This window comes from Procambarus clarkii, chromosome 19, assembly GCF_040958095.1.
Source record: "Procambarus clarkii isolate CNS0578487 chromosome 19, FALCON_Pclarkii_2.0, whole genome shotgun sequence".
Lineage (NCBI taxonomy): Eukaryota > Metazoa > Arthropoda > Malacostraca > Decapoda > Cambaridae > Procambarus > Procambarus clarkii.
The window spans coordinates 18,349,514-18,361,121 of record NC_091168.1 but is presented as its reverse complement, the minus strand read 5'-3'; the positions used below and the strand labels follow the sequence as shown (position 1 = coordinate 18,361,121).

The 11,608-nt window shown below is 45.3% G+C and overlaps 1 protein-coding gene across 1 annotated transcript; it reads right to left on the bottom strand.

Annotated features, from left to right (window-relative positions):
* Window positions 1–9,321: 9,321 nt before the first annotated feature.
* Window positions 9,322–9,702, bottom strand: LOC138366308 (uncharacterized protein B0403.1-like). Its single transcript, XM_069327335.1, has one exon. The coding sequence runs from the start codon at window positions 9,700–9,702 to the stop codon at window positions 9,322–9,324; it is 381 nt and encodes a 126-aa protein (XP_069183436.1).
* Window positions 9,703–11,608: the final 1,906 nt, after the last annotated feature.

Genomic DNA, 11,608 nt, shown 5'->3' with positions numbered 1-11,608 from the left:
TTTAACTCCAATTTGTTATGCGGGCAGTTAGAGTGGCATGAAAATATATGAACGCTCGTGGAGATGTTAACTTTCAGCGGTGATGGCGGGCTTCCTCACTACCTTCATGGCAGACAACACTAATTGTCAGCAGCTCCACTTACCTGCTCGCACGAACTATGTGCATGAACGAATGTGTTCAACATATACACATGTGTTCACAGCCTCATGCACACCTCCAGACACAATCCTCCTTTCCACTCATCATCCCACCATCCCTTTTTCTACCTTTCCCTCTCTCTCTCTCCCTTTCCCTGTCTCTCCCTTTCCACCTCCCAGCATAACATAGGTACTATGCTGGTTCAGTACCCGTTGCCCTTCCCCACCGCCACAGCAAGGTACACTATGAACTAAAGGATAACATCAGACAACATAGGTTCAGAAGCCACAGAGGGACCCATACATCTACGGCTCTGATCTATTGACATATAGCCAATATCATGACGATGAGTCCCAATAACGGGCTGAAGACATGATGACCAAACCACAACTCAGAAGATGGAGAAGCGACGACGTTTCGCTCCGTCTTGGACCACTTGATTATGGTCCAAGACAGAGCGAAACTTTTATACCTTTTATTTCATATAGCCAATGTCATGGCGAAAATAATAGAGCCGTGTAATACAGTGCTCAGAGATGTATCGAAAGCTTTCGACAAAGTCTGGCACACAGGCATCAAATACAAGATATGTGAACTAGGGCTTCCACAGAGATTCACTGCCACAGTGTGCAGCTTCAGAGGCAACAGAACAGCTAAGGTCAGTAGTGGCAGCCACTTGGGTGACGTAACCCAACTGAAAAGTGGAGTACCGCAGGGAAGCTGCCTAACACCCCAACTCTTTTGAACTTATATACAGCTGACCTCCACCCCCGCAAGCCAACATGGTACGCCCATGTTGGGAAGGATTACTTATGGCCAACGAAACCAAGGTGGCAACACGCTTAGAAACGACTTTGAGTAGGAATGGAAATTCGGCACCAACAAACAAAAGCTCCAAATAATACACATTTTAAAACGAATTCCAGAGCCCATTGTCCTTGACAACCACCCTGGCTAATATACTGATGTAGGCAGAATACTGCCACTCAAGATTATTAGAACACGAGCCCAAATTCACTTAAATGACAGACTAAACCAACAAATACAGCCTTAGTAAAACAGAAGATTCTGTAGCCTCAGCACGAACACACAGCATATTGGGACACACAGTATATTGGGACCACAGCTAACGTGGTCCCAATATACAAAAAGGGTGACAGGCAAGAGGCACTGAATTACAGGCCAGTTTCCTTAACTTGTATACCATGCAAGGTGATGGAGAAGATTGTGAGGAAAAGGCTCGTAGAGCATCTGGAGGGAAATAACTTTGTAACGCACCACCAACATGGGTTCAGAGATGGTAAATCGTGCCTCACAGGTTTAATAGAATTTTATGACCAGGCAACGAAAATTAGGCAGGAAAGAGAAGGGTGGGCCGACTGCATTTTCCTGGATTGCCAAAAAGCCTTTGACACAGTACCCCATAAAAGGCTGTTAAAAAAGTTGGAGCAACAGGCAGGAGTAAAAGGGAAGGTGCTCCAGTGGATAAGGGAGTACTTAAGCAACAGGAAACAGCGAGTAACGGTAAGGGGGGAGACATCAGAGTGGCGAGATGTCACCAGCGGAGTCTCACAGGGCTCAGTACTTGGACCCATCCTGTTTCTAATATATGTGAACGATCTTCCAGAGGGTATAGACTCATTCCTCTCGATGTTTGCTGATGATGCAAAAATTATGAGAAGAATCAAGACGGATGAAGATAGACAGAGACTACAGGATGACCTGGATAAACTGGAGGAATGGTCTAGAAAATGGCTGCTAAAGTTCAACTCGGGAAAGTGTAAGGTGATGAAATTAGGCGAAGGGAGCAGGAGGCTGAACACAAGGTATCATCTGGGAGGGGAAATCCTGCAAGAGTCAAATAGAGAGAAGGATCTGGGGGTTGATATCACACCGAACCTGTCCCCAGAGGCCCACATCAAAAGAATATCATCAGCGGCATATGCTAGACTGGCCAACATAAGAACTGCCTTCAGAAACTTGTGTAAGGAATCTTTCAGAACCCTGTATACCACTTATGTAAGACCAATCCTGGAGTATGCAGCTCCAGCCTGGAGTCCATACCTAGTTAAACACAAGACAAAGTTAGAGAAGATTCAGCGGTATGCCACCAGGCTCGTCCCGGAACTGAGAGGATTGAGCTACGAGGAAAGGCTAAAGGAGCTGAACCTCACATCCCTGGAAAACAGAAGAGTAAGGGGAGACATGATAACCACCTACAAAATTCTCAGGGGAATTGACAGGGTGGACAAAGACAAACTCTTCAGCACGGGTGGGACACGAACAAGGGGACACAGGTGGAAACTTAGTACCCAGATGAGCCACAGAGACGTTAGAAAGAATTTTTTCAGTGTCAGAGTAGTTAACAAATGGAATGCACTAGGAAGTGATGTGGTGGAGGCTGACTCCATACACAGTTTCAAATGTAGATATGATAGAACCCAGTAGGCTCAGGAATCTGTACACCAGTTGATTGACATTTGAGAAGCGGGACCAAAGAGCCAAAGCTCAACCCCCGCAAGCACAATTAGGTGAGTACAGCAACACTCCGGCCTCATCAGCAACACCCTCCAGCACCACTACACATCTTAGGGAAAACCAATCTGCAACAACTACAAGCAGTGCACAGTATGGCACTGAGAGGAGCAGCAAAACACCGTCCACTTCATGAACGGTGACCCATGGAAGCAGTTCCCCGTGGCTTAGTGGTAAGACGCTCGCCTGGCGTTACGCTGTTTTTGTTCTGGGTTGGGTTCGTATCCTGGGCGGAGATGATTTTCTGGGCGTCAATCCTTAACTGTAGCCTCTGTTTACCCAACAGTAAAATGGGTACCTGGTTGTTAAAAGATTTGGCGAGTCGTATTCCAGGGAACATAGGATTAAGGACTTGCTCGAAACACTACGCGTGCTAGTGGCTGTATAAGAATGTAAGAACTCTTGTATATATAAATAAAAAAAATTAAAAAATCTTATGAGTTGCCAATCACAGAGAGGGTGTCTATAACAATAAATCCTCGAGTTTTGAAGTTTCCAAGTTCGTACATTGCCTAATAAATGAAGTCAAATGAGCATAGATTAGAGAGAGATGATGTTGACCAGACCACACACTAGAAGGTGAAGGGACGACGACGTTTCGGTTCGTCCTGGACCATTCTCAAGTCGATTCTCAAGCCTGGACCATTCGCAATCAACTTGAGAATGGTCCAGGACGGACCGAAACGTCGTCGTCCCTTCACCTTCTAGTGTGTGTGGTCTGGTCAACTTACTTTAGCCACGTTATTGTGACTCATCGCCTGCTTATTAGAGAGAGATGTTCAGGTGTCGTAGGTGTTTGTGTACAGCATTGATGCATCTTTGACCAGTAATCGCCCACCTACTTGGGCTGGACGGTAGAGCGACGCTCTCGCTTCATGCAGGTCTGCGTTCAATCCCCGACCATCCAAGTAGTTGGGAACCATTCCTTCCCCCCGTCCCATCCCAAATACATATCCTGACCCCTTCCAAGTGCTATACAGTCGTAATGGATTGGCGCTTTTCCCTTGATAGTTCCATTCCCCTCGACCAGAAATCTCTTGGTAAAACGTTCAGTCTGTCAGTGTGAGCGACCCTCAGTCTTCCAGGCTCCCTTCAACCAGTGGTAGGCCTACTCCAGCTCCCTTCAACCAGTGGTAGGCCTACTCCAGCTCCCTTCAACCAGTGGTAGGCCTACTGCTGCTCCTTTCAACCAGTGGTAGGCCTACTCCTGCTCCCTTCAACCAGTGGTAGGCCTACTCCAGCTCCCTTCAACCAGTGGTAGGCCTACTGCTGCTCCCTTCAACCAGTGGTAGGCCTACTCCTGTCTTCTTCAACCAGTGGTAGGCCTACTCCTGCTCCCTTCAACCAGTGGTAGGCCTAATCCAGGTCTCTTCAACCAGAGGTAGGCCTACTCCACGATGAGAGACCCCTCCAATCACCTCCCCATGTAAAAGATAGACCTACTCATTGATGGGGAGGTGTTTTGATATCCCTCCCGGCCAGTGATAGGCCTACCCTACGATGCCACGGTGTTTCATGTATATCTCCCCCCCCCCCGGTCCAAAGATAGGCCTATCCATAATAAGGAAGCCTACGGGAGCCCTCACTGTTATAGTTACTACGTGGCCGACAGTGCCAATCCCAATCCATCGTTCAAATAACAACTTACATGACTGATTGATTGATTAATTGACTGATTGATTGATTGATTGACTGATTGACTGACATTACACCAAATGTAACGCTCTCAGGTAACAGGTACTCTGAGAGAGAACTCTATCAACATCAGAGGCCCGAGGCTGTTCAACACGCTTCCACTACACATAAGGGGCATAACTGGCAAACCCCTCACAGTGTTCAAGAGAGAACTGGATAAGCACCTCCAAAGGATACCTGATCAACCAGGCTGTGACTCATACGTCAGGCTGCGAGCAGCCGCGTCTAACAGCCTGGTTGATCAGTCCAGCAACCAGGAGGCCTGGTCGACGACCGGGCCGCGGGGACACTAAGCCCCGGAAGCACCTCAAGGTAGCCTCAAGGTAGGTAGCCTCAGTAGACCTCAGAAAATGTTTCTTGTTCTCTCATTGTTAACAATTTAGTATCAATTATTACCATAATTATCAATTATTAACGATATAAATAATTAGCATTATTATTATAAGGTATTATTATGATTATTACATTGAGCATTAATTATTAACATCATTATTATAATGCTACATTTATCAACAATTACAATAATTAATTAATTATTAATATGGTTTAATAAAGGAATAAGTGTCAGTGAAGGAGCGGGCGAGGCCCTGGCGGAGGTACAGGACCTCACAGACTCTGACGCCTCTGTGAGACTGCCAGATGCTGACACCAACAGTCTAACTGATCAACCACAAGGAAACCCTGGCCTTAGGTCGGCTTCAGACCGGCCACAGGCAAACTACGGGTCATGATTATATGACCAGTGGCTCCGTCTGATGCCTCAAGGATACGTTGTAACTGTTGGGACGTGTGTGTGTGAACAATATATGAACTGTGGTACAAAAAGTTCCTGTTTTGTACTACTGGGATTGTACGAGGAACTAAATAAACAGCGCATGGGTTCTTATATATATATATATATATATATATATATATATATATATATATATATATATATATATATATATATATATATATATATATATATATATATATATATATATATATATATATATGCATCATGATTTGCATTTACAATAATAATAGTATTAAACATGAACAATTTTGAGGCGTCTCAGTCTATATTTGTGCACACACTCCACAGTCACTATGTACTCACCTAGTTGTGCTTGCGGGGGTTGAGCTCTGGCTCTTTGGTCCCGCCTCCCAACTGTCAATCAACTGGTGTATACGTTCCTGAGCCTACTGGGCTCTATCATACCTACACTTGAAACTGTGTATGGAGTCAGCCTCCACCACATCACTGCCTAATGATGTGTGTACATGTATGTACATGTGTGTGCATGTGTGTACAACACCATTGCAACCACTCTGTTGCAAGCGTTGGTCTGTGCATGCGCCAGTGGCTGGTGTGCGTGTGTTGGTTGCGTGCGAGCTTGTGAGTTTGTGGGTTCCCCTCTGTCAGGAAGAACAGGCCAGGGCACTGTTGGACAGCTACACCGCTAACTACAGTATGGCCCCATAACGAACCACATGGCTTTTATGAAAGTTCCCTCACACTGTCTGTGTACGACAACGTGTGTCGGTCTGTGTCTGTCCGCCTGCCCGCCTGCTTGCCTGCCTGCCTGCCCGCCAGCCTGCCCGCCTGCCCGCCTGCCTGCCTGCCTGCCTGCCCGCCAGCCTGCCCGCCTGCCCGCCTGCCTGCCTGCCTGCCCGCCAGCCTGCCTGCCTGCCTGCCTGCCCGCCAGCCTGCCTGCCCGCCTGCCTGCCTGCCTGCCTGCCTGCCCGCCAGCCTGCCTGCCTGCCTGCCCGCCAGCCTGCCTGCCTGCCTGCCCGCCAGCCTGCCTGCCTGCCTGCCTGCCTGCCTGCCTGACTACCTGTGTGTGTGTACTCAACTAGTTGTGCTTGCGGGGGTTGAGCTTTGACTCTTTGGTCCCGCCTCTCAACCGTCTATCAACTGGTGTACAGGTTCCTGAGCCTATTGGGCTCTATCATATCTACACTTGAAACTGTGTATGGAGTCAGCCTCCACCACATCACTTCCTAATGCATTCCATTTGTCTACTACTATGACACTGAAAAAATTCTTTCTAACGTCTCTATGGCTCATTCGGGCACTCAATTTCCACCTGTGTCCCCTAGTGCGTGTGCCCCTTGTGTTAAATAATCTGTCCTTATCTACCCTATCAATTCCTCTGAGAATCTTGTATGTGGTGATCATGTCCCCTCTAACTTTCCTGTCTCCCAGAGACGTGAGGTTTAATTCCCGTAGTCTCTCCTCGTAGCTCATATCCCCTCAGTTCGGGTACTAGTCTAGTGGCAAACCTTTGAACCTTTTCCAGTTTAGTATTAGGCTTGACTAGATATGGACTCCATGCTGGAGCCGCATACTCCAGGATTGAACAAATCCTGGATTGAATAGAAATCACAATAGCGTGATGCATCAAATGAACAAATCTACAAGGGCCGTGACGAGGATTCGAACCTGCGTCCGGGAGCATCCCAGACGCTGCTTTAATCGACTGAGCTACGACATGGTTAAAAGAGTTGAAACCGAAGTTCTACTGAACTTACTGGATCCCGCAGCCTCTCCGAGATACAAACCAGGGACAGCGTCTCGGATGCTCCCGGACGCAGGTTCGAATCCTCGTCACGGCCCTTTTGGATTTGATGTATCACGCTATTGTGATTTCTGTGTGTAATGATGTAAGGGCGAAGAGGGAGAACGGCCTATTGACATAGCACGAGTGCAGGGGGGAGTTGTGTAAAACCCTGGTTTGTGTCTCGGAGAGGCTGCGGGATCCATTAAGTTAATATTAAAAATACGTATAATATTAATATTATATAATATTAATAATACGTATATTAAAAATAGAATTGGTCCCAGCACCGATCCTTGAGGTACTTCACTCGTTACTGTTCGCCAGTCCGACTTCTCGCCCTTTACTGTAACCCTCTGGCTCCTTCCTGTTAGGTAGTTCCTTACCCATGCTAGGGCCTTTCCTCCCACCCCCACCTGCCTCTCAAATTTGAATAGCAGTCTCATGTGCGGTACTGTATCAAAGGCTTTTTGGCAGTCCAGAAATATGCAGTCTGCCCAACCATCTCTGTCCTGTCTTATCCTCGTTATTTCATCATAGAATTGCAAAAGGTTTGTTAGGCACGATTTCCCTGTCCAGAACCCAAGTTGATGTTAGTTCACAAAGCTAACGTTCTCCAGGTGTGCAACCAGTCGTAGCCTAATTATTCTTTCAAGTATTTTACAAGGGTTGCTTGTCAGTGATACAGGTCTATAGTTAAGTGCCTCCTCCCTATCATCTTTCTTGAAAATCGGTACAACTTTTGCCCTCTTCCAGCAATCGGGCAATTCTTCCGACATAAGTGATTCATTAAAAATCCTTGCCAGAGGCACGCTGAGGGCCTGCACTGTCTCTTTTAGTATCCACGGTGATACTTTATCTGGTCCAACTGCTTTAGTTGCATCCAGTGTTGTCAACTGTTTCATTACCTCCTCTGCTGTCACCTCTATATCTGATAGTCTTTCATATAGGGTAATCTCTTCTAACAATGGGAGCTGCTCAGGCTCGGTTGTGAACACTCCATGGAAACTGGCATTCAATGCCTCACAGATTTCCTTGTCACTTTCAGTATATGCCCCCTCTGTTTTCCTTAGTCTTGTCACTTGGTCGTTCACCAACAATTTTCTTCTTATATGGCTGTGTAGTAATTTAAGTTGCTTTTTCGCTTTGATCGCAATATCGTTCTCATGATTTCTTTCCGATAATCTTCTTATGTTAATGTAATCGTTCCTAGCTTTGTTGCATCTGATCCTGTTGTCCTCTGTCCTTTGTCGTCTGTACTTCCTCCACTCCCTCCTGCTTCTCAGTTTTGCTTCCTGACACTGTCTATTAAACCATGGGTTATTATATTCCCTCTTACTTTTTTCCTTTACTGTTGGTATAAATCTCTCCTCGGCCTCATGGCATTTCCGTGTGACCAGGTCCATCATATCTTGGACTGTTTTTCCTCTAATTTCTTCCTCCCACTGAACTTCTCCCAGATAGTCCCTTATCCTCCTGTAGTCCCCTTTCCTGAAGTCAACTCTCCTTTCCCAGACCTCTTGTCTCACGGTCACAAGTTTGAATTCCATCGTGTAGTCAAAGACTAGGACACAATGGTCGCTGGCCCCTTGAGGTATTTTATGCTCCAAATTCTCGATGTCTTCTCCGTTCTGGGTGAAAATTAGGTCTAATATGCACGGTGTATCTCCTCCTCTTTCTCTTGTGTCTTCCTTCACATGTTGTGTTAGGAAATTCCTGTCTATAACATCTACTAACTTTGCTCCCCACGTTTCTTCCCCGCCATAGGGATTCCTTGATTCCCATTTTATCTCTCCATGCTTTAGGTCCCCCATGACCAGCAGCTTCGCTCTCATTCTGTGAGCTAATGTTGCTGCCTTCTGCAGTTCATCTATACACGCCTTGTTGTTGTCATCATACTCCTGCCTGGGTCTTCTACTGTTTGGTGGGAAATTGTAGATTACCAAAATCACAATCTTCCTCCCATCTGCTGTCAGAGTTCCATGTATGAAGCTTGTGCACTCATTGGTAACCTGATTTTCCAGGTCTTCAAACTTCCATTTCCGCTTTATTAGGAGTGCCACTCCCCCTAGCTCCCTGTGTGTGTGTGTGTGTGTGTGTGTGTGTGTGTGTGTGTGTGTGTGTGTGTGTGTGTGTGTGTGTGTGTGTGTGTGTGTGTGTGTGTGTGTGTGTGTGTGTGTGTGTGTGTGTAATTACCTAAGTGTAGTTACAGGATGAGACCTACGCTTGTGGTGTCCCGTCTTCCCAGTACTCTTTGTCATATATCTGAGGGTTTTGGCCTCCACGATCTTCTCACTTAGCTTGTTCCAACCGTCTACCACTCTATTTGCAAAAGAAAAATTTCTAATATTTTTCGACATCTTTGTTTCTTTTGCTTGAAGCTATGTCGTCTTGTTCGTGAAGTTGCTCGTTTTATGAACTCCTCTTTGTCAATTTGATTTCTGTTAGTATTTTGTAAGTGGTGATCATATCACCTCTTTTTCTTCTATCTTCTAGTTTCGTCATGTTTAGCGCCTCTAGTCTCTCCTCGTAACTCATGTTTCTCTGCTCCGAAAGCCGTTTTGTAGCATGCCGCTGCATCTTTTCCAGTTTCCTTATGAGCGTCTTGAGATTTGGGCACCACACAACTGCTGCATATTCCAATTTTGGTCTCACAAAAGCCATGAACAGTTTCTTTGGTATTTTAACATCCATATAATTAAAAGTAAGTCTGAAGTTGGAAAGCGACGTATACGCTCCTCTCATAATGTTCTTTATATGTTCCTCTGGCGACAGCTTACTATCCAAAACCATAAAATTATAGTTATGTAATTCCTTTCCATATAATTTGTAAGTTGTGTGTGGCCTATTTTCTCAGATTTCACAATCCATAACACTGCATTTATTCACATTGAATTTCATTTGCCACTTGATGCTCCAAGCACTTATTTTATCTAGGTCAATTTAAAGGGCATTACAATCGTCTGCGTCTCCTGTCTTCCCCAGTATCTTAGCATCATCCGTAAACATGTTCATATAATTCTGTATTCCTTCTGGTAGATCGCTTATGTAGACGATGAACATTACTGGTGCACGAACTGATCCCTGTGGTACTCCGCTAGTAACACTCCTCCAGTCAGATACATTGCCTCTGATTACTGCCCTCATCTGTCTGTCAGTTAGAACATTTTTTATCCATGTCAGAAGTCTCCCTGTCACCCCTCAGGCATGTTCCAGTTTCCAGAACAGCCGCTTGTGTGGGACTCTGTCAAAAGCCTTTTTTAGGTCCAGATAGACACAGTCAACCAAACCACCTCTTTCCTGTAATATCTAAGTAACTCTATCTAAAAACTGAGTAGATTTATTACACAGGATCTTCCTGTTTGAATACCATCCTGTCTATCCGTTATTATGTCATTATTCTCTAGGTGTTCAACCCATTTGGCTTTAACTATTGTGTCTAGTGTTTTGACTACCACGCTTGTTAATGACACGGGTCTATAATTTAGAGGCTCCTCTCGACTACCATTTGATAAATTGGTACTGTGTTTGTCTTTTTCCATATATCTGTTAAGATTCCTGTGCACAAGGATGTCTGGAATATTATTTGGAGTGGAATGCTCAGCAAGTTGCACATTCTCGCAGCACACAAGGTGAAACTCCATCAGGTCCAACTGCTTTATTTCTTCATTTATTTCATCTATTTATTTATTTCATCTTTATTTCAACTACATCTTGGGAAACCTCTTTGTATTCTTTGGTGTGGTCTGGAATTGGCATTGGGTCCGGCTGTCTGAAATCCTTATTTTGTACAAACACACTTTGCAACTGTTCATTTAGCGTTTCACACATTTCTTTTCGTTCTCAGTAGTTCTGTTCCCCGTTCTCAATCTCTGGATTATATCCTATACATCCAGCTTGCTTTAAATAAATCTCAGTGTTTTTATATACATGAATTAATGGGCAATCAAGAACATAATGGGTGAGGGTTAAGAGACCTTAACATACCACATAATTTACACTTTGTGTCATTCTCATTACCACCTATTCCATTTTCCCAGTAAGTATTTATCAAAAGAAGGCACCAAGCCAGGAAGGCTGTGTAGCACCATCAAATGTGCGGCATATTCATAGGGCGCTAATTATCACAAAGGATGCCAATACGAGAACAAAAGCGCACAAGGCGAACGATATCAAAGGTATCCAATTCACTAAGAATTCTATCGAGGGACAAATGACAACAAAAGGACGGTCGGAATGCATGACACACGCTAGTACTGGAAGTCCGGACATTTAACAACGATATGCACAACTGTAAGAGGGACAATGAAGTGTGAATAATAAGGAACAGGGCGGCGCTCCATTAAGTGCCCATGTGTTAAGCACATATGGCCAGTATGTAACCTCACCAGACCGGTTTCCCACCACTGTTAACTGTGGTAGCAGGAAGGTCATCGAGGCACACTACTCTTAAGAGCACGCAGCTTGTTACACCAGTAACAGAAGACCAACGACCCAGCCAACGGGCAAGAATGGAGGAATGAGCAACTGGGTAAAAGTCAGAATAAGGAACACCTTAACAAGAGATGGGACAGGTGCGGATAGCTTCCTTAGCGGCAGCATCCGCACGCTCATTTAAGGACACACCAATATGGCTGGGAACCCAGCAAAAATCTACTGCAGATAAGAAAGAGTCAATGTTGAATTTCGACTACCACAA

Coding starts and splice junctions, on each gene's coding strand:
- LOC138366308 (XM_069327335.1), bottom strand. CDS start 9,702: ATGGTTTTGGATAGTAAGCTGTCGCCAGAGGAACATATAAAGAACATT.